Below are 26,625 nucleotides of genomic sequence, written 5' to 3'. Positions count from 1 at the left end.
ATGCCGCTAGACTAACGAGAGCTGGAGCACTCCCCAGTGCACTAAAATCTGAGTGATTAAACCTAAATGCTGAACACTAGGGATGGAATTTTACCCGTTTACCCCGCCACAGTGAATGCTGTCTTAATGTTGCCTTATCACTAAGAATGTTTTCTTTTTGTTCTATTCTTGCTTGGTAAGTCTGTTATTAACTACCTACATATACTCCACCCGTGTCCATTTAAGGAATCTTTGGACTTTACGCACGATCCTGGTCTAAAACACAGGGAATAATTGGCTCTACCAATGTAATGACTGTCATTCTGCACACAAATAGGTACTCTAGCCCACATAAATGCTGCGCGAAGGGAGACTTTGTGAACATAGACTTGAGAGCATTCTTGAGATTTCACCTGGGCTTACAGCCCACTATGAGACTTTCTTATTCTACATACTTGAACTTTGTCCTGAGAGGTATGGTTATTTGTAAATTTTCCGGCTGGAATCTCTGCTACCTGAATATGCCCTCTTCAATTCAATATGTTTTGGTCATAAAAATATCTCTCATTTGTTTTTAATGAGTAGCTTTAGATATGCTTTAGAGGGGAGAGTTTAGATATTGATACAGACTATTTACTTGCAATGCTTACGGATTGAGTGGTGTGGTTTCCATGACTATATCACAATATATCTCTGGGTACCACTGGGAGGTAGTAAGATCATTGGCGAGGGATCTTAGCATGTCTCCCAGCTCTTGGGAGAGGGGGATGTGCTATGTTTGGCCTGATCTGGAAATGGGAGAACCCGGTAATAATAGGGGGGGGTAGAGGAACAAATGTTACCTTATTGGAAGGACGTTACCCCTGACTATACACTACGAGACTCACCAGTGTATTGATTAATGTCCTTCCTATGTGGCAATATTAATACTCCCGGGGAAATAGTCATTGCCAGCGATTTTAAACATGGCTGGCATATGTTACCTTATGTTGGGGGTTGTCCTAGGGTGACATGGGACAATCCCATTGGTATTACTTGATTGTAAATATTGTTGGTTAACATTTTCTAAATTCACTGATTTTTGCTTCCAGGCTCGGTCCGGCCGACCCCCACACGGTAGGGCCTGGTAGCTCTGATACCCACTGGTTGTGGTAAACCCTATTTGGGTACACCGTACCCTTAGCCGTTCGGCTTTTTATTAATTTCAATTGAATATTGGACACTGTACTAGTGTACAATTCTCCATTTCGCAAGTCCTACTAATTTGCCTACTTAACTAGGCTTGTAGCCTCACCTTTTTCTCACCTTTCCTCTTCTCGTTCACTTCTTTCCACTTATCATTCCAGATCTCTAGGGAGATGATGGTTGACAGAACTGACACAAACCCCCGGTCTACTGACCAAGACACCTCTAACATGAATTTAAAACTGTACTCGCTAAATGTAAGAGGACTCAATACACCGGAGAAACGCTCCTTGTTGCTTTCCTCTCTGTGGAAGGAAAAGCCCCAAATTGTTCTACTACAAGAAACTCATTTCAGGACAGATAGCATTCCCACATTGCGAAGCAGCAATTTCCCAACTGTGTATCACGCCACCAACGGGGTATCGAAATCAAGAGGGGTATCCATTTTACTATCCAAACACTGTCCATTTCGGGTTGAAAGCATCGAACAAGACCCAGACGGGAGGTTTCTCTTTATCAAGGGCAGGATCTATAACTCACCAATGACCATTGCTAATATCTACGCCCCTAATTCACAACAGGTTAGCTTCTTTAGAGACGTAGTTCAAAGACTCACGGTCTTTCAATCTGGAATGCTGATCCTAGGTGGGGATTTCAACGTCCCCCTAAATCCACTTCTTGATACATCCAATGGCTCCTCCTGCCTGACTTACCGAGCTCTCAGGGCCATTAGAACCCAATTAGACCTGCTGACTTTACATGATACGTGGCGTACACTCCATCCCACAACAAAAGATTATACCTATTACTCAAACCTACATACCAAATACTCGAGAATCGATTTCTTTTTTGTAACCCAGGAAGATTTGACTAAACTCTCTGATACTTCAATTGAGCCTATGGTGCTATCAGATCACCACCCTATCATGATGACGCTATCTTGGAGGGGGTTCTCTCCGGGTAGACCGGTATGGAGGATGGATGATTCCATTTTGCTTGACCCCAACCTGGCTACTGAAGTGTCAGAGACTATTACACAATACTTTGCTAATAACTCCACACAGGAAGTAGCACCAGCATCGGTTTGGGCTGCTCACAAATGCGTCCTCAGGGGGAAAATCATCTCTATTATGTCCAGACGGCCAAGCTCAGATCTGCCAGACTTGATGAACTTTTATCTAAAATTAAAAAATTGGAAACTGTTCATAAACGTTCTGTGGCGGTGGTTTCTCTTGACGCTTTATTGGAAGCCAGAAAGGACCTCCAAACTGAACTGCACAAAAGACTCCAATACAAATTTAACCTGACTCATAAACTCTACTATGAATTTGGCAATAAGTCTGGCAGGTTATTAGCACACGCATTACAAAAGAAAAAAGAAGCCAATACGATCCATTCCATCACCACCCCCACAGGAGAGATTCTACATAGGTCAGACTTGATAGCCAAACAATTTACATCTTTCCTTTCATCGCTATATAACTTACCCTCTCCGTCCGGGTCAGGGACGCCTATACATCGGGGAAAACTTATAGATGATTTTCTATCTGATTATGGTGTGCCGACATCTCAGATCCCTGACCTGTCTCATTTAGATGAGCCAGTGTCGGTGGAAGAGGCAAGGTGTGCATTGAAACAATTGAAGCCAGGCAAGAGCCCTGGCCCGGACGGTCTAACAACTGGATATTATAAAGCACATGCTGAGTTGCTGCTTCCCCATTTTGTTAAAGCATTCAATAACATTCCTTTCTCTCCTTCTACTGGAACAGATTTACTTGAAGCACATATCACCTTGATACCGAAGCCTGGGAGGGACCATACGTTAGTTTCAAATTATCGTCCCATTTCATTATTGAATGTGGACCTAAAACTTTTCGCTAAAATACTGGCCAATAGATTACTTTCCCTCCTCCCGAATTTTATCTCCACTGATCAAGCTGGATTTGTCCCAGGAAGGGAGGCGCGGGACAATACCACGAAAGCAATAAACATACATCGCTGGTTGACAACCTCAAAGACCAGGGGATTCTTGCTTTCCCTTGACGCCGAGAAGGCGTTCGACAGAGTGGCCTGGGACTACATGGAGGCTGCGCTTTGTAAGCTTGGCTTGCCACAGCGCTTCCTACAAATGATCATGGCGCTATACTCAACACCCACAGCCCGGGTTAGGGTGAACGGTCGCCTGTCGGACGCCTTCTCGGTTCACAGCGGCACGAGGCAGGGTTGCCCCTTATCACCCCTGATCTTTATTTTAACTTTGGAACCCTTTCTAAGACGTCTGCGCGATAATCCGGACGTGCGGGGAGTCGACGTTAAAGGGAAACAATATAAAGTGGCGGCATACGCGGACGACGTCCTTCTATTTTTAACGAATCCTCTGGTCTCCATACCAAACTTACTTAAGGACTTCAAATTATTCAAAGCACTCTCTAACTTTAAAATCAATTTCGGAAAGTCAACTGCACTGAATGTGTCCCTTCCTCAGGAGGTTGTGGCCCTCTGCAAACACAATTTCCCCTTTAAATGGGACCCGAATGACCTTACATACTTAGGCATCAAATTGCCCACTAAACTCTCTGATCTGTATGCTAGAAATTTTTTACCTGCCTTACAAACCATTAAGTCGGATCTGGAGATGTGGACTAAAGGCACGGTATCCTGGTTTGGAAGGGCGGCGATTCTGAAAATGAACGTCCTTCCCAGGCTTCTTTATCTTTTTCAAGCTATACCCATTAAACTCCCTGCCTCTTTTTTAGCCTCCCTCAAAACCACATGTAGACGATTTCTTTGGGCTGGACGTCCAGCCAGGTTAAATTGGGACAGAATGACTATGCCCAAGCTGAAAGGTGGACTGGGAGTGCCGGACCTATCTAGATATCATAAAGCATGCTTGCTTACGAGAATAGTAGATTGGCATGCCCACAGAACGGAAAAAGACTGGGTTGAACTAGAAGAAGCCTTTGTTGGTTTTCGGATTTCACACCTCCCTTGGATAGATAAGGCACTTACTCCTAGGTCATGTACATCCCACCCCTTGATTGGCCCAACCCTTACTTACCTTAGAAAGACACATGAAGGCTCGCTCACGGCTCCTAACCTAGGTCCTATGACCCCATTTAACCATAACCCCGGCTTTCCGAAGAGTATTGACACTAGAGATCCAAGAAGATCTGGGATGGTACCTTCGGTACGAGCGTATCAGCTTTTTGAGGGGGGTAAACTTCTATCTCACTCGGCTATGATTCAGAAATTCCCGGACTTCCACATACCACGCTATAAATTTTTTCACATTAGGAAGTTCCTCCTAGACTCACAGGCTTCAGACTTGTGGTGCAGGGATCTGTCACACTTTGAAAGGCTTTGTGAATCTTCTGCTCCACAACGACATCTTATTTCTGAAATTTACTCCTGGCTCACTCCACAAAACACTGCTATGACCACCATCCACGCGAAATGGGAAACTGACCTCCAGATATCATTATCAAATGACGACTGGAGCTCAATTTGGACTCATACACACAAGGGTTCTATTAATGTATCAGCCCAAGAGAACAGGTACAAAATTTACTCAAGGTGGTATAGGACCCCAAGCAAATTGCACAAATTTTACCCAACGGTATCTCCGGCTTGTTGGAGATGTGGAGGAGAGGAAGGCACTCTACTACATATATGGTGGAGCTGTCCGAAACTACAGCCCTATTGGAAGGAGATACACTCACATATTACTCGAATTACATCTTACACGCCGGACTTTACCCCAGGACAGTATTTTCTCCATCACACCTCTCTGCCCCAATCGATGTACCGAAAATCACTCTTAATACACCTGATTAATGCTGCTACTCAATGTATCCCAATAAGGTGGAAAGACCCCCTTCCGCCTACATTGACAGAATGGCAGGATAGGGTGAACAAAATCGAACTTATGGAAAAGCTGATTCACCAGGCTAGAGACAATACTGGAAAATTCAGACTCATATGGGGATGCTGGACTCAATATAAGAACTCCATTGCACCCAATACGGAATAGATCTATACTCACTGACTTGACTATCATATCCTCTAAAACCTCCTTTATGAATGTAACTTTTTAGGTAAACGGGTCACCGTTACATTCTATATCTTGTTCTACTCTCTTTCTCATCTATCCTCATCCTTTATTACCTCTGTCTGCAACGACCGACTATATGAACTTGCGAAATGTGTGTTACACTTACAAATTCTTTGAAAGGGATACGTGACCCTTGGGAAGGCTACTTTTGATTGTAAGGTGTGTACGGGACCCTTACCGCTCAGGGAACTGGAAGCGGGGGGAAACACTCAACGTGATTACTGACCAGATGTTTATCTTTATTCTTTTTAATGTTCCCCACTCGTTCTTTACTCCCCATCCCCGAGCCACAGCCGAGATCCCGTTAGGGGTGACCGGGGTGGGGGATTGTCCCTTCTGGTCTCTTTTTGAAATTTCACACCCCTGTTCATAGGTTTTACCACATTGCGACAGCATGATTGGGGTTGCCCCCCTTTCCTCAAAAGTAGACTCCCCAATTTAACTTTAATAGGACGGATGTGGTGTTTGGTGGACCCTCGAGGGTACACCTCCCCTATATTCAATAGTGCCTACGGTCTAGGGGACACACATTAAGGGGAAAATAAAATGAACTGTTTTAATATGATTTTCAAATACTTGTACTTTATCTACAACATTCTTTGCAAATGTCACTTTGTTGCATCACCTACTTAATGTATGTACTGTATATCCTATTGTATTGTTATTTACTCTCAATAAAATCTATTCTGGAAAAAAAAAAGATTATGATTTCATTGTCCTCCATTGCTGGCCATGAATCTGCTCTCCCCTTCTTTTGGAAAGCTCCTTCTGTTAAGCAGACAGGAATCTAAGGTGTCGACAATCTCTCATCTTCACTGAAGCTGGCAGCTCGAGAGATCATGTGACTGGACCAATTGGCCCGCAGCATAGGTATGTATAGAAATCTTTCCTTTACATCAGGGGTGTCCAAACTTTTTTCAAAGAGGGCCAGATTTGATGAAGTGAACATGCGTGAGGGACGACCATTTTGCCTGACATTCTTTGAACCATTAAAATTAAATGCAAATGAAATAATACACTGCCCAACAAGAATTCTCATGCCTTTTTGGCTGTGTGTGGTCAAGATTCTAAGGATGAGCTTGGGCGTGTTATTTGGATATACTGTATTTATCGGCGTATAACACGCACCTTAACTGTAAGAGGGAAGTTTCAGGAAAAAAAAATGTTTTGAATAAAGAATTGTGAAGCAAAATAAGGGTCATTGCCCATCAATGCAGCCTAATCAGTGCCCATCTGCAGCCTCACCATTGCCATGAATGCAGCCTCTGAATGCAGACTTACCATTGCCATGAATACAGCCTCACAATTGCCATGAATGCAGCCTTACAAGTGCCATGAATGCAGTCTCTGAATGCAGCCTCACTATTGCCATGAATGCGCGATGCTCGGGGATTCGCTGGGGGATCCAAAAAAAAAATATCCAAATTACCAGTGGGGCCGCATTAAACCGAAACGCGGGCCGGACTTTGGACATGCCTGCTTTACATGGTAGAATGGGGGGGGGGTCAGGTTTAAGTATAGTTAGGATTTGACTGAACTTTCACTTTAAGAGGCATGCACCTTGTTAATCCAGAACACAGACTCCATTCCAGGATAAAGAAATCCAGTTAGACTACAGCGGAAGACTGCATTCACCTGTTCCCTAGAAATGGAAAACATAGGAGAAGAAATGTATATGGAAGGCGCCTAGAGTTTATGGCTTTAAAAAAATATTATTAAATGCTGTCAGGTGTTTTTGCAATATTGCATAACATGCACTCCATTCTTTCTCTTGAGATGCCATTGTCTTGCAGTTTAACTGCTTAAGGACCAGCTGCCGCAGTTATACTGCAGCAATGTGGCTCGATCCTGCAAATCGCCGTAGGTGTACGTCGGCTCATACGCAGCGATTTGTGGGTAAACGCGCACCCACTGGCCAGCGGGGGAGCCAATCAGCGGGTGGGAAGGATTTGATGTCCGATGTAAACAAGGCAAATCTCTGATCACACAGATCCTGTCTTTCTTCTATGCAGGAAGACTGATCTGTGTATTTACCCAGTCACACAGTCCCCCATACAGTTAGAACACAAAGTGAGGGAACACATTTAACCCCTTGATTGACCCTGATGTTAACCCCTCCCCTGCCAGTGTCATTAGTAAAATAACTGTGCATATTTTTAGCACTGATTACTGTAATAATGTCACTGGTTCCCAAAAAAGTGTCAAAAATATCAGTTAGGTGTCCGATCTGTCCGCCGCAATGTTGCAGTCCCACTAAAAACCACTGATCGCCACCATTACTAGTAAAAAAAAAAAATTATAAAAATTATATAAATCTACCGTATATACTCGAGTATAAGCCGACCCGAATTTAAGCCGAGGCAGCTAATTTTACCACAAAAAAATGGGAAAACATATTGACTCAAGTATAAGCCTAGGGTGTCCATCTGCATGCCTCACTATGCCTTACTTTGCCTGACTGTGTTCATGCGCATGCCTCACTGTGCCCATGCCTCACCGTGTCCATGATTAGACTGACGTTTAACATGGGAGTCTATGGAAGGGGTGCCCGGCTTTGAAAAATCAGTGCTTTCCGGCCGTAGGTCCCCTGGACAACAAACTTTGCACACTTGTAGAGGAAGAGTGGGGCTACATGTGTGCCAGGGGACCTACGGCCAGCTGGTACCGGGTCCCCAAAGTCCGGGAGATCAGGCGCAAAAAGGTGACTCGAGTATAAGCCGAGGGGGGCATTTTCAGCACACAAAAAATGTGCTGAAAAACTCGGCTTATACTCGAGTATATACGGTATCCCCTATTTTGTAGATACTATAACTTTTGCAGAAACCAATTATCAAAAATATGTAGAAGAATAAGTAAAAATGGATTCTCGCGCAAAATCTAGGTGAGAGTTCTGTGAGACTAGTTACTCTGGAGATCAAGCCATTCACTATACATTCAAGATCTGTGGACACTTTATTGTTTATTTCTTCTCCTCTTTCGCAGTATATCTGCGTAATCACTTATGGACTTTATGTGTGCATCGGCACGTTATTTATTTATTGATCACACATTGTATTTAATTTATTCACTTTTCACTTTTGACACTGTTAGCGTGTTTTATAGATTTTGCGCGAGAATCCATTTATTCCTTTTTTGTGTATTGTAAACACTACTAGTTTTTGCTGCACTTTCACTTATTGTTAGATTATTTGGTGACATTTATTACTCACAGTAGTGCGAAGGACATTCATTTATTTTATGTAGAAGAATACATATTGGCCTAAAACTGATGAAGACTTTTTTTGTGGGGATATTTATTATTGCAAAAAGTAAAAAAAAAAATATATATATTTTTTTTATAATTGTCGCACTTTTTTATTTATAGAGCAATACATAAAAACTGCAGAGGTGATCAAATACCACCAAACGAGAGCTCCATTTGTGGGCGAAAAGTGACGCAGTGCCGTATCACAAAAAATGGCTTGGTCATTAACCTGCCTGGCGGTATTCCCGAGTCTGACTCGGGGTTAGATTTTCCTGCTGCGAGCGGTAACCCCGAGTCAGACTCGGGCTTGCCTCGCTGGATCCACAGACTGTGTTTACTTACCTTGTCCCTGGATCCAGCGATGCCACCGCGCTGTGCGAGCGAGCGGGACCTCGCTCGATTCACACAGTGCCTCTGTGTGACGCCGATCTCCGTTCCCTGCGACGTTACGACGCACGGGAGCGGAGAACGGTGCCAAATTCAAAAATGTAAACAAACACATTACATAAAGTATACTGTAATCTTATAGATTACAGTACTGTATGTAAAAAATACACACCCCCCTTGTCCCTAGTGGTCTGCCCAGTGCCCTACATGTACTTTTATATAATAAAAACTTTTTTTTCTGCCTGTAAACTGTAGATTGTCCATAGCAACCAAAAGTGTCCCTTTATGTCAAAAGTGGTTTTAGAGCAGCTAAAAAACAGCGATAATAAATTATAATCACTTGCAGAATTGTGCGATAGCGATTTGTGGGGAAATTTGTCATAAAAAAAAAAAAATTATGACAACGACAATTCTGCAACTGAGCAAATTTCAGTGATTTTGATTTGATTACATTATTGAATCATTTTTATTATAATTATATTATTACTTGTTATAATTATTTATAATTATTTATTATATTATAATTTATCATTTTGTTTTTAAAAAAATGTCATACCCGGGATGCCTATTAGAATCTTGTTTGGTCAGATTTAAGTGAGTTATTTCTAAAAATTACAGGCCTACAGTATAAAACGCCAAATTTCCTTGCAAATAATGGTACCGCTTTCAGCACCTTTTTTCTGAAAGAATCATACCGCCAGGGAGGTTAAAGCGGAGTTCCGGCCACAATTTCACTTTTTAAATATAAATACCCCTGTAATACACAAGCTTAATGTATTCTAGTAAAGTTAGTCTGTAAACTAAGGTCCGTTTTGTTAGGTTGTTACAGCATTTAGACACTTTATAAAATAGAAATTGACTGGGGCCATCTTAAGTGTGGGCATCATGAAGCCAGACTGTATGACTTCCTGGATTTCAGCCTTGCAGATCTCGCACATGCTCAGTGCTGCACAAGCAGTGTCAGATCGGGTTTCAGCACCTGTGCTGTCCAAGTCACATGATTCTTTGAGACTGGGGAGTGCACAGACTCCTGGAAAGTTACAGCCACTACATTCCCAGGAGTCTGTATGGTGTAGGTTAGGAAGCATTAAGCACCTAGGTGCAGGAAGTGGGAAGATTAACTATTCTGCCTAGCAACAACACTTTGAAGGCATTACTGATGTAATGTTATATTTATGGGTGGAACTCCACTTTAAGGGAGAAAATCTTCCAGGGCTGAAGTGGTTAAAGCAAGTGAAGATTTCATACAGTTAGATCTTTTATAGATCTAATATAGTCTTGTAATACTGCTAGACCAAGCATTTATCAGAAATAAAAGATATCTCAGACCACTGTGTGAAAAATCTGGTTACTTTTTAGTTTAGTTTTGTTATTCAATTGCAATTACCAAATCATTTTGCAATTAATAACGTGTCTTTTACTAAAATTACTAATCTTGATAAATGATGTTCATAGGTAAGTGCCAAACTGTGACTTGACTACAAATATATACAAATGAAAATTAAGATGGAGTGAATTTTGAATGATGGTGTACTAGGCAGGACAAGGTTATTTTTCTTACTATTACTATTACTTTTCCGAAAACAGAAATGTGCAAACTCCTTGAAGCAAAATTCAAAGTACAAATTTAACTTTAAGATTGTCATTCTCCTGTTCTGCTGCTATTAAAAAGATTGATCCAGTAACACAAATTAAAAGTGCTTAGCTAATTTTAAAAATGCAACTAAAATATTATTATTTGTGCCATTATCAGTAGGAATATCCCTATGTATGCCGCAGCATTCATTATTTACTTTAAATTTACTGTTAAAAAAAAAATAGGCCTGGAATGAACAGAGACATCAATGACTATCTTTCTAATAGGTTGTATCAAAATATTGTAAAATTGTAACAGGAACGGAAAATCGCAAAGCAATAAAAAAATAGGTAAATAAAACTATTCTTCATAGTCACCCAACTGTCAGATATTTTTTTCTCCTCTGAAGAAGAAACATATAAGTAGGTAAGGGGACACATTAGTAATATATTGCCCTTTTTGGTGGAATATGTGGTCTCTGTAGCATTCTAACGGCACATTTTCGAGATAATTTTTTTCTGTAGCCGGGCTGGGAGTGGAAATATAGTAAATGTGCTTTACAGATTTTTCGACAGTAATTCAACTGTATTGAAACTAAAACGTTTTAAGCCAGGCAGTCCTATTTTGAAAAAGACTGGGCCACTGGTTATTCTTGAAATTACAGCTATATGCCAAAAGCGAATGAAAGCGTAGTAAAGATGCTTTAAATTTGCTTTCTTAAATGAGGATAAAAGTAGGTTCTAAATCTGTTTAAAGAGAGCAACAGGTGTTCATCTGTTATATTTAAGTGATTTGCTTTCGTCCATCTTTTGGCTGAATCCATCAGAGCATTACTTTCCAAGCTATCTAAGTGTTTTATAAGCAAAATCAAATTAGCTCTCCCATCTGTGAAATTTTTACTACTATCCAAAATGGTTGTTCTTTGCGGAGGGATTGTAGTTTTCTTAGCCCCTTGCTGGCAAGTGTTTGCACATATGCAGCTCCACAGAAGTGGGCATTCTTCCATGGGACCACATATGTATGTACTTGTGTTTGTGCTGGAGGTGTCCTTAACCACTTCCATACCAGGCACTTACGCACCTTCCCGCCCAATTTTCAGCTTTCAGCACTATCGCAATTTGAATGACAATTGCGCGGTCATGCTACACTGTACCCAAATTACATTTTTATCATTTTGTTCCCACAAATAGAGCTTTCTTTTGGTATTTGATCGCTATTTTTATTTTTTGCGCAACAACTAAAAAAAGACCAACATTTTTGAAAAAAATAAGTTTTTATTTTTTTTCTGTTAATTTTTTTGTAAATTAGTACGTTTTCTTCTTCAATTATGGGCACTGATATGGCGGCACTGATGGGCACCGATAGGCGGCACTGATGGGCACCGATAGGCGGCGCAGGTATGCGGCACTTATGGGCACTCATAGGCGGCACTGATGGGCACTCATAGGCGGCACTGATGGGCACTCATAGGCGGCACTGATGGGCACTCATAGGTGCACTGGGCACTCATGGGCGGCACTGATGGGTGGCACTGATGGGCACTTATGGGAGGCACAGATGGGCACTGATAGGTGGGCACTGGGCATAGATGGGCACTAAGAGGTGGCACTGATGGACACTGGGTGACACTGAGGGGTGGCACTGATGGCATTGCTGGGCATCATTAGTCAGTGCCCATGTTGCCAGTGAGTGCCCATTTGTGGGCACTGATTGGCATTGATTGTATTCAATTTTGTTTTATATATTGTTTTTTTTATCAATCTGTGCTCTATTGAGCACTGGGGGGGCACTCCCTGGTGGTCCAGTGTGGCGATCCGAGGGGGGGCTGCGCTGATAAACAATCAGCGCGAACCCCCCCTGTCAGGAGAGCCGCCGGACAGCTCTCCTCTACTCGCATCTGTCAGACGCGAGTGAGGAAGAGCCGATCAACGGCTCTTCCTGTTTACATGGTGAACAGCCGTGATTGGACACGGCTGATCACGTGGTAAAGAGCCTCCGCCGGAGACTGACACCACGCATGACCGATCGCCGCGCTGCGCGCCCCCATGGGCGCGCGCCGGCATGAAATCTTGCAGGACGTCAATAGACATCCAGTCAGGATTTCACAACCACGTAGGTGGTTAATCGCCACAGCTATGGGTCTTGTACTAACAATTCAGTGCTGGGAGGACTGGCTCTTGATCATATAACTGTGAATAGATGCTTTCCTGTTAGTCCTTCTTAAATGCAAAATAAAAACTTTGAGGGGATCTCCTAAAACTAGAGCAGACAGAATCCAGAGCAGTTGTGCATAGTGAACAATCACCTCCTAAATTTAGCCTATTCAGGGAAGCTAAAAACTGGTGGGTTACAATGCATAGCTGCTCCAGATTCTGACTGCTCCAGTTTTAGTAAATTCCCTTCATTGTATCATTTTTCTTCCTGCTATTAAAAAATGTCTAAGTAAAAGGTTTAGGTCTGTGTAAACCTTAAAATGGCTAGATCACAATCTAGAATAGGTTACTGTCATTACGTTTAGGTTGGATTAAAATATATATATATATTTTTTTACTGTCGCTGAAATTGTCATAGCCAGTGTTACAGTTAATGTTTAGGTAGGTTTAAAAGGAAAAAAAATAGCACACCTGATTGACTCCCAGTGCTGCCCTTCTTTCTCCTGGTCTTAGTGCTGCTGTATTGAGCAAAATTCAGGTACTTAAGCTTGCTGTGTTTCAAATATGGTGCATCCTCAAACAGAAGGTGGATGAGCGCAAGGTCTCCAACATCCACCAGCTCTGTGATGTTGTCATGGAGGAGTGGAAGAGGATTCCAGTGGCAACCCATGAAGCTCCAGAGGGTTAAGGGAGTGCTGGAAAATAATGGTGTCCACAAAAAATAGTGACACTTTGGGCCCATTTTGGACATTTTCACTTAGGGGTGTACTAGCAACAATGAAGGGAATTTACTAAAACTGTAGCAGCCAGAATCTGGAGCAGCTATGCATTGTAACCCACCAGTTATTAGCTTACCTTTTCAAGGCTTAACTGAATAGGCTAAATTTAGGAGGTGATTTTTCACTATGCACAACTGCTCTGGTTTTAGGATATCCCCCCCCCCCCCCAAACGTTTTTTTTTGCATTCCGGAGTAACGGGAGAGGATCTATTCACAGTGATTATATGAGGTTGGGTACCCAGGTGATTGTTCCCCACAGGGGAAATGTGCCAGTTTCAGAGCATGTTTATCTGCTAGCATAAGCATAATGGCTATGGACCAATTGATCCCTGATTGATTGAGAACTTTCACAAGTTATTTCAGGGAATGGTTTGATGTTTTTGCAGGATACATCGTCTGCAGTCAGTAGGTGCCATTATTTAGTAAATAAATCACTTTTTTTGTATATGTTGTCTGGTGCACCTAGTAATTAGGCGTGTGGTTTTTGTCTTATGCCAGGTAAACACTACAGTTTTTTCCCCGTGCAATCCAGTGGGTTGCAGGAAAAAAACTGCCATCTGAACCGCTGTACTAACCATGCACGGTTAGTTCAGCGATCTCCCCCGCTGAGCTGTTGTGTTCTGAAAGGGGGACGCACCCCTCCCCCGCCAGAACACTCCTATCAGTGCTCTCTGCCCAACAAAAACTGTTAGCTGGATTCAGGTAGATTGCCGCATCTTTCAGGCGGCGTAGCGTATTGTATTTACGCTACGCCGTCTTAAGTCAGAGAGGCAAGTGCTGTATTCACAAAGCACTTGCCTCCTAAGTTACGGCGGCGTAGCGTAAATGGGGCTGGCGTAAGCACGCCTAATTCAAATGAGGATGAGGGGGGCGTGTTTTATGTAAATGATTGGTGACCCGACGTGATTGACATTTTTTACGAATGGCGCATGCGCCGTCCGTGTACATATCCCAGTGTGCATTGCTCCAAAGTACGCCACAAGGACGTATTGGTTTCGACGTGAACATAAATTACGTCCAGCCCCATTCACAGATGACTTACGCAAACGACGTAAAATTTAAAAATTTCGACATGGGAACGACGGCCATACTTAACATTGACTAGGCCAGCTATTTGTTCGACTAACTTTATGCCGGAAAAAGCCGTACATAAACGGCGTAAAAAAATGCGACGGGCGCACGTACATTTCTGAATCGGCGTATCTAGTCATTTGCATATTCTACGCCAAACTCAACGGAAGCGCCACCTAGCGGCCAGCGTAAATATTGCACCCTAAGATACGACGGCGTAGGAGACTTACGCTGCTCGTATCTTAGCCTAATTTAAGCGTATCTGGTTTCCAGAATACGCTTATATTTGCAACTGCGTAGATTCAGAGTTACAACGGCGTATCTACTGATACACCGGCGTAACCCTACGTGAATCTAGCTCTAAATGTTTATACATGTATAAAAGCACTTTATGCAAGTATAAAAATTATTTTCTTTTTTTTATCTACCGACAATACCACCATTTGTTAATAGTTTAAAAATGTTTTGCATTTAATACTTAATTTGACATCAAGTGCCATTATTCGGTTTCTTCAGTATAACAATGAAAAAGCACATCCTTCTTCATCATTTTTTCCATCACCCTTCCTTTCTATTGCTTAGAAGATTCTAAAAAGGGTTCTTCTTTATAAGACAATTCCATTTATTTACTAGCTTTTAATGGGTAGAGGTGCTTGCCTTGTATTTATATCTCTTAGGGACTTAATTAGCAGGTCTCCCTTGGGGTCTTAAAGGGGTTGTAAAGGTTCAATTTTTTTTTATAACATGTTATCTGCTCTGCAAAGGGTTTTGCACAGAGCAGCCGATCCTCCTGGTCTCTGGAAGTGCTCAGTTGACCCATTTCTTTTTGTATTGTGTGTATTAGAAATGTGGTTCATGGTTCTGTTCCTGCCTACCAGGAATATCTGTTTACCCAATAAAACTCCTCTGTGCGTTCTCCTTATTTAAAGAAAAAATAGTAAGAGATACCTTCTAATTAACTGTAAAGAACCCTCAAATAAAAGGCACAAAACACTTGTGGCTCTATTGTTACTCAATACAAGGCCATAAATTAGTCCATAAAAAATGAAAAAAGAATATAAAAAACACACTGAGGGCTGCCACCACGTGGGGATAGAAGCCAGATTCCAACAGCTGAGAATAAACAAGGAAGAGAGGTGCCTCTAAGTGTAGGAGTTAAAACCACTTTAATAGGATCATACAAATGGCAACTTGCATTTGTGGAAAATTAAAAAGGCATATCTGTAGGTACAAGCATCCCAGGAGTAGGTATAGGTGAACAAGTCAAAGTTTCCCTATTCCTCCGCTCTGGTTTCAGCAACAGAGCAGTGCAAGTCCCTGTTGGTCCCTGTAGAGTGGAAATGGATGGCAGGGCAGTGTGGAGTGGCCAAGCCAAGGCTTGATGCGCAGATTGCTAGGCGGTGAGGAGGGATGACATCACCACAGAGTGACGCATTTTCGAGCATGCGCTCTGCGTGTGTTTTGCAGCAGCCATACTCCTTTTTCAAGCATAGTAACTGGGCTAGATGGCTGACCTTATAAAACCCAGCAGGGATGGAAAAAAAGAGAGTGTGGTATAGAGACATCAATATGTAAAGCCTAGATTGGAAAATGCAAATTATTGTAGAGAATTAAAAAAATACATATAATGTCAAAAATGTGGACATGGTAGTTTGCCTAATGAACATAATTGGTAGACACATCTCCCATCAACAGCAAAACTCAAGTGCTGAGTAGATGGTTGGCTTATGAAGATGGAAGGATCTGAATGATAAACATAGATTCCAGATCACATAACGACTATATACTACATTATAGATGCCCACAAGAAACGCAAAACCCGACACTCCAAAAAAAAGGAAAAGAAAATGATAAAAACTATTTAAGTCACATCATGGGATGGGGCAAGGAAAAGTGAAAAAACACATAATACAAACTGAACTGGAATGGAAAAGCCTAGAGAACAGTAGCAATTTCAATTCCCTCATTCAAACCTCCTGGAGGAAGGGCATCAAGGTTATAAATCCAGAAGGTTTCTCTGGCACATGGTTTTTGGAAACATTCAGGCTCAGGAAGAGATCTGCACATCTATTCAATGACCCACACTTGTTGTCCCACTATGGATTGTTAGTGAAATGCAGCAAAATTTCGTGGGACACTGTGCTGATCTTTTCCCTCTTCTATAAGTATTTTTTTGCTGACCAAAATGCTGCCTTGAGGGGCGGGTGGTGCGGCCAACATAGATCAATCCACAGGGGCAAGTGAGCCCATAGACAACAAAGTCTGAGGAGCAGTTGTAGAAATTGTGCAGGCGGTAGGTTTTCCCCCCTAGAGCAAAAGGCTTTTTTAACACACAAACTTACATGTTTTACAAAGAAAAGGGGGGAATACTAATGCGCAAACCAAGTATAAGAAAAGAGCTAATAAGTAGCTGCCAACATAAATGCTGTTCCCACGCTAAGGATAAATGAAAAATAACATGTAATGTGGCGCTTACTAAGTAATAGTAATCCTCATAAGATAACAAACATCACGTAAATATATATAAATCTCATACAGTATGAATTTAAAGTGCATACAGTACAAATATGTAAAAAACTTCACACATATGTGCAAATAACAGTGACATCAATATCTCTAGATTTTTTTGTGCAGAGAACAAAAAGTCCCATTCAAAAGTGCAAATTAAGCAATATATGAACATATGCAATCTTTTGTTCTTTTATATAAAACGGTGTCCTATCATATCGTTGTTGCCCCTTCCACTGCTGGGTTTTAGAAGGTCAGCCATTTATCCCAGTTGCTATGCTTGAAAAAGGAGTGCGGCTGCTGCAAAATACATGCAGAGCGCATGCTCGAAAATGCGCATTCTCTAAAATGCGTCACTCTCTGGTGATGTCATCCCTCCTCACCGCCTAGCAATTGCGCATCAAGCCTTGGCTTGGCCACTCCACACTGCCCTGCCATCCATTTCCACTCTACAGGGACCAACAGGGGGGACTGCAGCGCTCTGTTGCTGAAACCAGAGCAGAGCAATGAAGGAACTTTGACTTGTTCACCTATACCTACTCCTGGGATGCTGTGGAACTGTGAACCTCCCAGAGTTCTTGCCACTTGAGTCCTTTAAAAACACTTAAACTTACTACCTAAATTAGCAATTGCCAAACTTTTACAGTTGTCTATTTAGAATATTACTGTATTTATTGGCGTATAACACTCACTTTTTTACCCTGAAAATAAAGGGTAAACTGTGCTTGTGTGTTATACGCAGGGGGCTGTGGAAAGTTTTTTTCCTGAAACTTCCCTCTTAAAGTTAGGGTGCGTGTTATACGCTGATAAATACGGTAATTATATAATAATAATTTTATACACGAGTAACACTAACTGACAGCTAGCAATGCATTTTCATCAACCATTTAATTAGGTACTGTATATGGACAAGTGTGAACAGTATTTGTTTCATGGCTGTATAGCTTTGATGTGATGATTAATGTTTTACTTCTCTTATTTTCACAGTACCTGCGCAGGACTTTTAGCACTTTTCATTTCGCTGGCCTCCCTTGTGTCACTTTGGAGAAATAAAGACAGAAAGGTAGAAGAGGGAGATTTTGCAGTGCACATCTGTCAGGTCAGCATATTTGTAAAGTAAACCAATTCTTCACACCCTTGGAGATCAGCAAGAGTCTGTCTTTATCTAGTCTTCAGTCAATAACTGTTCTAGCGTGCTTTTTAATGTAATATCCTATATCACTGTATTGTATAAGATTGTGTTTTTTGTTTTCAAACACAGTGCTTTTTTAAAGATGCATCTAACCCAGAACTGGAGTTCCACATTAAAAAAAATAACCCCTTTCACATTGGGGCCGTGGCCATGGTATCACTAAAGCGCCGCTCATTTTAGCGGCGCTGTTTAAGCGGCGCTTTTTGCCTGCTAGCGGGGTGCTTTTAACCCCAAAAAAAGGGGTTGAAAACGCCTGTGTTGCAGCGTTTCCAAATCGCTTTTCATTTCAATGGGCAGGGTGTTTTGGGAGCGCTGTATACAGCGCTCCCAATGATGCTACTTGCAGAACATTACCTAACGTCCCGCAAAGACAAGTGCGAAAAGACACACTGAAATTAATGGGAGGTGGTTTTCAGGCGCTATTTAGAGTCAATTTCTAGCGCTCAAATGCCTGAAAACCACCTCAGTGGGAAAGGGTTCTTAAGGTTTTATTGAAAAATCTGCTGAATTTACCAATTTATTGCATGGATGTGAAATGATACATTTGTGTGGTATTTTCTATGTAAAAGTCAATTCAGAAACAATATTGCATGGGTTAGTAAAACTTATATTACTGATATAGCCTAGCCTGGCTGCTGATAGTTGTGAGGTTATATGAGGTATCTTTTGTTATAATGCAGAAATAACAATACTACCAGACATAAAGAAGGTTGATTATGTTTCCATAAATATGTGAAATGTATGTATTTTTTATGTATGTACAGTATGTACTGTTTGTGAATTAAATGTTTAATTGACAAAACTGTGATAAATTATTGAATGCAGTTGAAATAACACATTCAGTTTAGTGAATGGACTCCGGTAATAGTAATAGTGGGTATAGAAAATAATTACTCTCCCCCTTTAAAATAATCACATTTTGTTGCTTTACAGCCTGAAATAAAGACAGACACAGATTTTGTTTTATCCAGCTGTATTTACTAGTGCAACTTATAACACCACCATTCTTTACTGTAGGAAGGGTGTTATTTGGATGGTGAGCTGTACTGGATTTCCATCAGAAATATTTTTTGGTGTTGAGACAAAATAATACAATTTTAGTCTCATAGGACCTTCTTAAACGCACCTTGAAAACTCGTCAGAGGAGACTAAAATTTAATTATTTGGCCTCAACACCAAACAATATGTCTGGTAGAAATCCAATATAGCTCACCATCCAAATAACACTACAGTAATGAAGGTGATAATATCCTGTATTGGCGGGGGTTTTTTTTAGCAGCAGGGACTGGAGCACTTGCCAGGATAGAAGAGAAATGGATGGGGCAAAATACCATCAAGTTCTTGAGGAAAATCTGCTGCCCTCTGCCAGAAAGTTGTCAATGGGAAGAAGGTTTACCTTCCAACATGACAATGACCCAAAGCTTACAGCAAAAATGACCAGTGGTTGAAGGAGAAAAAAGTGAATGTCCTTGCATGGCCTAGTCAGAGCCCAGACTTAAAGGGGAGTTCCAGCCATTTGTATGTTTATTAAAAGTCAGCAGCAACAAAAAGTGTTGCTGCTGGCTTTTAATAAACAGGCACTTACCTGCTCCAGCGACGCGACGGCCGGGGCTCCGCTCCTCTCCCCCCTCCCGGCGTCTTCATCTTCAGTGTGGGCACCCGGCCGTGACAGCTTTTGGCTTCACGGCCGGGCACCCACTGCGCATGCGCGAGCGGCGCGGCACTGCGCATGCGCGAGCGGCGCGGCCCGGCGCCGCGCCGTGTAATTGGCCAGGAGATCGCCTAGGACCTGTGACGTGTCCTAGGCGATCGCCTACAGCAGCCACTTCCTGAAGGCGACTAAGCTTAGTCGCCTACAGGAAGGAGGAAGTGGGACAGGAAGTCCCACTCGTGCTGAAGCCCCCACTCCCCCCCCAAAAAAATTACATGCCAAATGTGGCATGTAAGGGGGAGAGGAGTGGATTGAGAGGAAGTTCCAAATTTGGGTGGAACTCCTCTTTAAACCCCATTGAAAATATGTGGAATGATTTGAAGACTTCAGTCCACAAATGGTAACCTGATTTTTTACTGGACTTGAGCAGTTCTGCAAAGAAGGGTGGGCAAACATTGCAAAGTCTAGATTCGAAAAGTTAGTAGATACATATCACAACAAACAACTGACTGTAATTAAAGCAAAATGTGGTCAACCAAAATAAGGGGGTGATCCTTTTTCCAACTCAGTGATTCCGTTTTTTTTTTTTGACATGTTGGTGTTATATCTTTTAACTGGATGCTATAAGCTATACTAGTAAATACAGCTGGATAAAACAAAAACTGTGTCTGTCTTAGTTTCAGGCTGCAAAGCAACACAATCTGATTATTTTAAAGAGGGGTACTTTTTTTCTACACCCACTGTATGTGTAATGATAGGTATATAATCAAAAGCAGTGTAGCCTAAGCTGTTTTTAGTTTGGTAGCATTTGTGAAAAAATTGTGTTGAATGTATAGTACAAGTTTGAATTATGTTTTTTTTTTGTTAACAAATTGAACGTTTTCATAGCTTAGAATCTGGATAATTAGTGTTACTGCACCATTGGAGTCACTCAGAAGTTCATCTTACCAGCAGCTAATACAAAGTTATATATTGTTTTGGTATAGTTAAGCTTTATCACTGTTTTTAATATTTATAATGCTTCAAATTGGTTGCTTAGTGAACATTTGTTATATGAACTGAGTCCAGGTATAAAGGAGTTCATGTTCAGGAAGATGAAGTAGAATGATCTGGTCTAGATTTCAGCAGCCCTGCTACCATGTTGAGCTGTACATCCAAATCTGATAGAACTGGAGATTTGGTAGCAGGGACCAATAGGGACTAGTGTAGTCCATTTTATACCCATCCATTTAGTTTGCCAGAAAAAGGAATAACCTGTAAATGTGGTCTTTGGCAATGCTAAACTGTTAGGACAAAAATGACCCAATGTGATTTATAATCCTCATGTGTTGGCACATTTAGTATATGCGATACAAAAGGATCTATGCGATTCAAGGTCAATTAAAGCCCAATCCATCCAAAAAGTTTGATTTTGTTTTTGGTAGCGCATGGAAGGGTTAGAGCCTCTGTCAGGTTTTCATTGCCATCTGTCTTTCTGTTAAGGCAATTTCTCCCTCTCCTATGGGGACAAAACACATTTTTTTCAGAGTGAGGAAAGCTTATAACTTCTAGCTGTGACTTTATTGTCCATGCCTCCCTGTCCCAGTGACAACCACATACCCATTTCATATGTGGGTGTCACGGCGACAGGAAGTGAGGATAAATCTCCCCAATGGAAATACAGGCAAGAATAAAAACCTGTATAAAAATCCACCTCGCAACTGTACTTTTAACACCTTAAAGCAGTGCAAGGCCCATGGAAATACCATGACAGAAATTTGAACTTTCATTTCACTGTTCAAAATTAAAACAGGCTGGAATAAGGCTTTAATTCTTTAAAAAAAAAAAAACATGATGTAATTAGGTTGAGAAGTATAACCAAAGCCTTTTACTTTTTCATACATAATAGGACAAAGAGCATCTTCATATCCACGATGATAGGGTTATGTTGTCACCTTCAGGGGATTGGACTCTGGCAAAAAACAAACAAAAAACACAAAGAAAAAAAAAAACCTTGAAGTCACCTCCTGGGCATAACCTCTCTCCGTTAGGCAAGAGTTTTTTTTGTTAGTGTTATAGGTGATGCTTTTGTCTGTTCAATCTCTACTTGGAAATGTAGCTAGCTTCTCAATGATTCCACCTGGTGTTAGGAGACTAGTACTTTAGACTAGATCCATTTTTCAGTGCTCAGAGGAATGATATCTACACCTCTCACTGGACATGTGAAATGGCCTGTAGCATTGCTGGTCAGCACTGGAATGGGACCCTGTGCAGTGATAACTTGCCTTAATGACCGGTGTAGCGCTATACAGGTCCTGGGCAGTGTTCTCAAGTTGAGGCGTTAAGTCCCTTAAGGCCCTTGTGGCATTGCCTGCCATGATTGTGAAGATTGGACCCCCTACAGTGTCTTGCGGCAGAACTGATGAGTGCCCTAGAGTAGCCAAGCTTGTACCCTCCTCTGGTGTTTACAATTTCCTCTGCGGCGAGGGAAGGAAAGAAAGATAACACCTAAAGTTTCTTTTTAAGTTTATTTAGTGTGGCATTACAGGTCACAGCAGTGAATGTAGTGTTTTGTGGAGCTTTTGTGTACCACCCCTTGCTTTGTTATGCTTTGGATGGCTGGAAGAGCTCTGAGCACCAAATGCAAAAGGCAGAGAGTTTCTCTCCACCCCAGCTGTACAGGCTCTGTGGGACAACATTTTGCAGCTAAGCGTACTTCTGGGACTACAGGTCACAGATAGACTTTTCCTGTGGGACTAAAAGTCGCAGCAGAGATTTCCTTGTGGACCTACTGGTCGCGTAAAGTATCGGGGGGGGGGGCAATCCACCTTTCCTTGTGAGGGGGAGGCACTGGCAAATTTAGTGGGAAATCTTATTTTGCTTGGTGCGAATGGGTCGCATCCTGGCTTTTCTCCACTCTAAAGTTGATCAGGGTTTGGCTTTGAGTATGATCAAGGGTCAGATTTCAGCCTTGGTTGACTCTTTTTCAGAGAACAATTTCTTCATATTCCTTGGTGTGTGCCTTTGTATAAGGCATCACTCATATTGTTCTACTGCTGCAGGACCATAACTTGATATTTTCTGTATTGCAGAAGTCACCATTTAAACCCATTGGGGATTTTCCTTTAGTACTTCTGACTCAGAAGGTTATTTTTCTGGTTGCCATTGCTTTGGCTCCAACAGTTTTGAAATTGTCTGCTCTTTCCTGTAAGGAACTGTTCCTGGTGCTTCACCAAAAAGCCCCTGCGTCTTCATTCTCTTTCAACTAGGACACAATGTTGCAGCCTTTCTGTTCTAAGCCTTATGAAGGGACTAAGCTCTTCAAACTTTGGATGTGGTTTGTGCTATCAGTTGTACTCTAAGTTGGCTTCTGCTGTCCATCAGTTAGATTCCCTTTTTGTGCTTCTTGAAAGTCCACAGAAGGGTCATGCAAAATTTCAAATCTACCGTTTCTCAAATTTGTCAACTTATTTCTCATGCAAACAGTCCAAAGGGCAACGTTCTGCCATTTTTGGTAACAGCCCATTCCACTAGGTTGGTACTTCCTGGGCTGTTCGTCACCAGGCTTTGGTAGTTCATAAAGTTTTCAGTTCATACTTTTACCAAATTTTACCTAGTGGATGCTAGACCTGATGAGAATGCTACCTTTGTTCAGTGTGTTTTGCAGGCTACTATGTGAGGTTCTATTCTGTTTAGTTTGGGGGCAGTTGGGTTTGTTGCCATGTTTGCCTCCCATCATATTCAGGGCTTTGGGGTATCTCTGTTGGCAGGATATGTCCAGTGATGTATGATAAAGAAAATTAGATTGTTGTTTTACCTGTAAAAAAACATTCTTGGAGTATTTCACAGAACACCGAGATTTCGCCCTTCTGTCTTGTGGTTTATGGCTTGCTACAAAACTGAAGCCTTGCCTAACGGGGAGGTGTTATGCCTAGAATGGGACTTCCTATATTTTTTTCTGGTGTCCAATCACCTGAAGGTGGCAGCATAACCTTGTCAGTAAAGGATTCCAACACAAGGATTTTACAAGTAAAGCAAAAAATACCTTACAGGTCAACTAGAACCTCTGAACTCAAGGCTCAAACTGATGGTACAGAAATGAGATGGAAAGAAAACAGGAAGTTTTTAAATGAAGTGGGTTATTGACAAAGATGTCTGCAGCTGTCCAGTATGTGACTTTCTAAATTCAAAGCTTTCAGTTCTCCCCTGCTGATGTATGCCCAAGAGCTTCATTTTTCACATTGTATTACTTACACTTTCTGTAAAGTAGAATTTCAAAATGAAAATTAGTATGATAATTTGAAACTCACTGTAATTGATCGGGGAATACCAGAGAGTTGTGTTAATCAGTTGCTTATAATGAGCTGTTATTGAATCATTACTGACCTTTTTCTCACTGTTGAGTTTGACATTTTGACCGTTTTGCCTCAGGAGTAAAGGATTTTAACACTTTGACTATGTTCCCTACGTCACCCAATTTAAAAAAAAAATATTAAAGGGCTTCTCCAGAATAGTCAGGGTTAGCAATATCTGAAAATAGATTGCAGAGATTATGCTGCATTTAGTAATGGTGTCATATATTTGCCTTTGAGAGATAGAAGGGCTAACTTTATTAATTGCTTTTAAACTTCTGCAGCTGTTGCAAAGGTTCTCATGAAATCAGGCACAAAATAGATTTGATTCTGTGTAACCCTCCAAGGACTTGACCTGAAAATCCCATTTTAGCATGTACTGTGCAATTTACCGCCAGAGGCAGTGTCTTTCTCTTAATTCATGTACTGTATGTGCAAACCTCATAACATTGAGGATTCAACAGATAAAAAAAATATGCAACTTGTTAAATGCACTTATCAGCAAAGAACACAGAAACAACAAATGTTTCCACTACTTTAAAACATATAGTTACAGTTTACCAAACTGTTGTTAGGTTTTTACTATGCATGTTAACAAATATTTCACTCCTTAACCACCTCAATACTGGGCACTTTCACCCACTTCCTCACAATTTTCACCTATCCGTGCTCATGCATTTTGAATGATAATTACTCAGTCATGCTACACTTTACCCAAATGACATTTTTATAATTTTGTTCAAACAAATAGAGATTTCTTTTGGTGGTATTTATTCACCACTGGCTTTTACATTTTTTGTGATATAAGCGAAAAATATCAAATTTAAAAAACAAAACATTATTTTCTACTTTCTTGTCAAATTTGTTTATTACATTTTCAAAATTACAAGCATATATTGTCAATAAACATAGTCACTATAAATAGTAGCAGTTAAGAGCCGGTTCACACAGGGGCAACACGACTTCCAGCATGACTTTGGGAGGCAACTTGGACACGACTTGAGTATGAATCATCAGGCAACTTACAAGGCAACTTCAAGTTGCCTCCAGGACAGGAGGCTTTCCAGTGGCCAATCAAACAAGAATCGGCTCTATGGGAGGGAGGGGAAGGGAGGGGTTTGCCTGAGAAATGTATGTTATCTTCCTGTATTGTTGCTTCAGTTAAGACAGTGATCAGACTTCTGAGGCAACTTCCATTGAAATCAATGGGTACAAGTTGCCTACAAGTTGCCTAAAAGTCGGATTGAAGTAGTACAGGAACCTTTTCTGAACTCGGAGCGACTTCAGTAGTGTGTATTAAGACGGCTTCATTCACTTCCATTGATTTTCTCTACCACACGACTTGGGGCAACTTCAAGTCGGATCCCAGGTCAACCCTGTGTGAACTGGCTCTTAGGAGAACACAAATTAAATATTTATATCAATCTCCAGTGTTTTTAGAAGGCAACAACAACAAAAAACAAACAACAAACAGTAATTTGAGTTTAACATATGTTGACTATTATCTGGAGACTTGCTAAAATATATGCTTGGTATATGCTAGGGGCGATCAAGGGGATAACTGTGTTTCCTCTCTGTGTTCTAACTGAAGGGGGGATGGGACTTACTAGGGCAGTGGGGACCCCTAACAGTAGAATTTTCGTAGCGTGGGTTGTCCGCACCCAAGGCAAGACAAATAATTTGCGCCCCTAGCCCATGTACATTTAGGGCTCCCTAAGTCCCTTACACCCCTTCTGGTCCATTTTAAAATGTTCCACTCTCTCTATGTTCTACTTTCTTTCATTTTAATCTCTATATCTTAATTTCTTGACCCCCCCCCCATCCCTCTCTCTAGGAATCTTTCCTGTTTATTCTCTTATACTTTCTCTCCCTTTTTTCTTTGTTCCTCCCCCTCTTTTCCTCTCTTTTCCATGTATTCTCTATTTTTATTCCTTCTATTACTCCGAGGGGGGGGGGTGCTGGCGGGGAGTTCTGATCAGCCAGCTTAGACGCTCTTGATCAAGATCATCTGCTGATCTGAGAACTATAGTGGGGACTTTAAATGGCAACTCTAATCACAGGTAGTGTTACTCAATGTGTCTCCAGCTCTGTGGTGTCTCGCAGCAGTGACACCTATGCCGAAATCAGAAGATAGGGTCTCCTCCAGCCCCTCCCACTTAACATTTCTCACCAGTCAGCTGACCACTAGTCTCTGCCCCCCAGCCAAGCCGTGAACTGAATGGGCGGGCAAAGGCTCCAGGAGCAGCCCAGCTGGGCGCCCACAGGCTCCAGGGACAACGCTGCTGGATGGCTGTGAAAAGGCTGAGAGTGCTGCAGGCTTCAGGAACAGCCCAGAATTTGGTGACCCCTGGCAAATTGTCATTTGACCCCCGAGGGGGTCCCGACCCCCAGGTTGAGAACCACTGTACTAGGGGAAATGACAGATCGCTGTTCATACTTAATATGAACACACAATCAA

The 26,625-nt window shown here is 41.6% G+C and overlaps 1 protein-coding gene across 2 annotated transcripts in view; it reads left to right on the top strand.

Annotated features, from left to right (window-relative positions):
* The window catches only part of PIGN (phosphatidylinositol glycan anchor biosynthesis class N), a 453,184-nt gene that overhangs the window by 290,276 nt on the left and 136,283 nt on the right, over nt 1-26,625 (top strand). For both annotated transcript variants that reach the window (XM_040353586.1, XM_040353585.1), the window contains exon 19: nt 17,981-18,092. In XM_040353586.1, the coding sequence (XP_040209520.1) occupies nt 17,981-18,092 (112 nt within the window). The remainder of the gene's footprint in view (nt 1-17,980; nt 18,093-26,625) is intronic.

The sequence above is a fragment of the Rana temporaria genome, chromosome 5, assembly GCF_905171775.1.
Source record: "Rana temporaria chromosome 5, aRanTem1.1, whole genome shotgun sequence".
In the NCBI taxonomy this organism is placed as follows: Eukaryota; Metazoa; Chordata; class Amphibia; order Anura; family Ranidae; genus Rana; species Rana temporaria.
The sequence above is the reverse complement of the archived record's forward strand: the minus strand, read 5'-3'. Positions and strand labels throughout refer to the sequence as shown.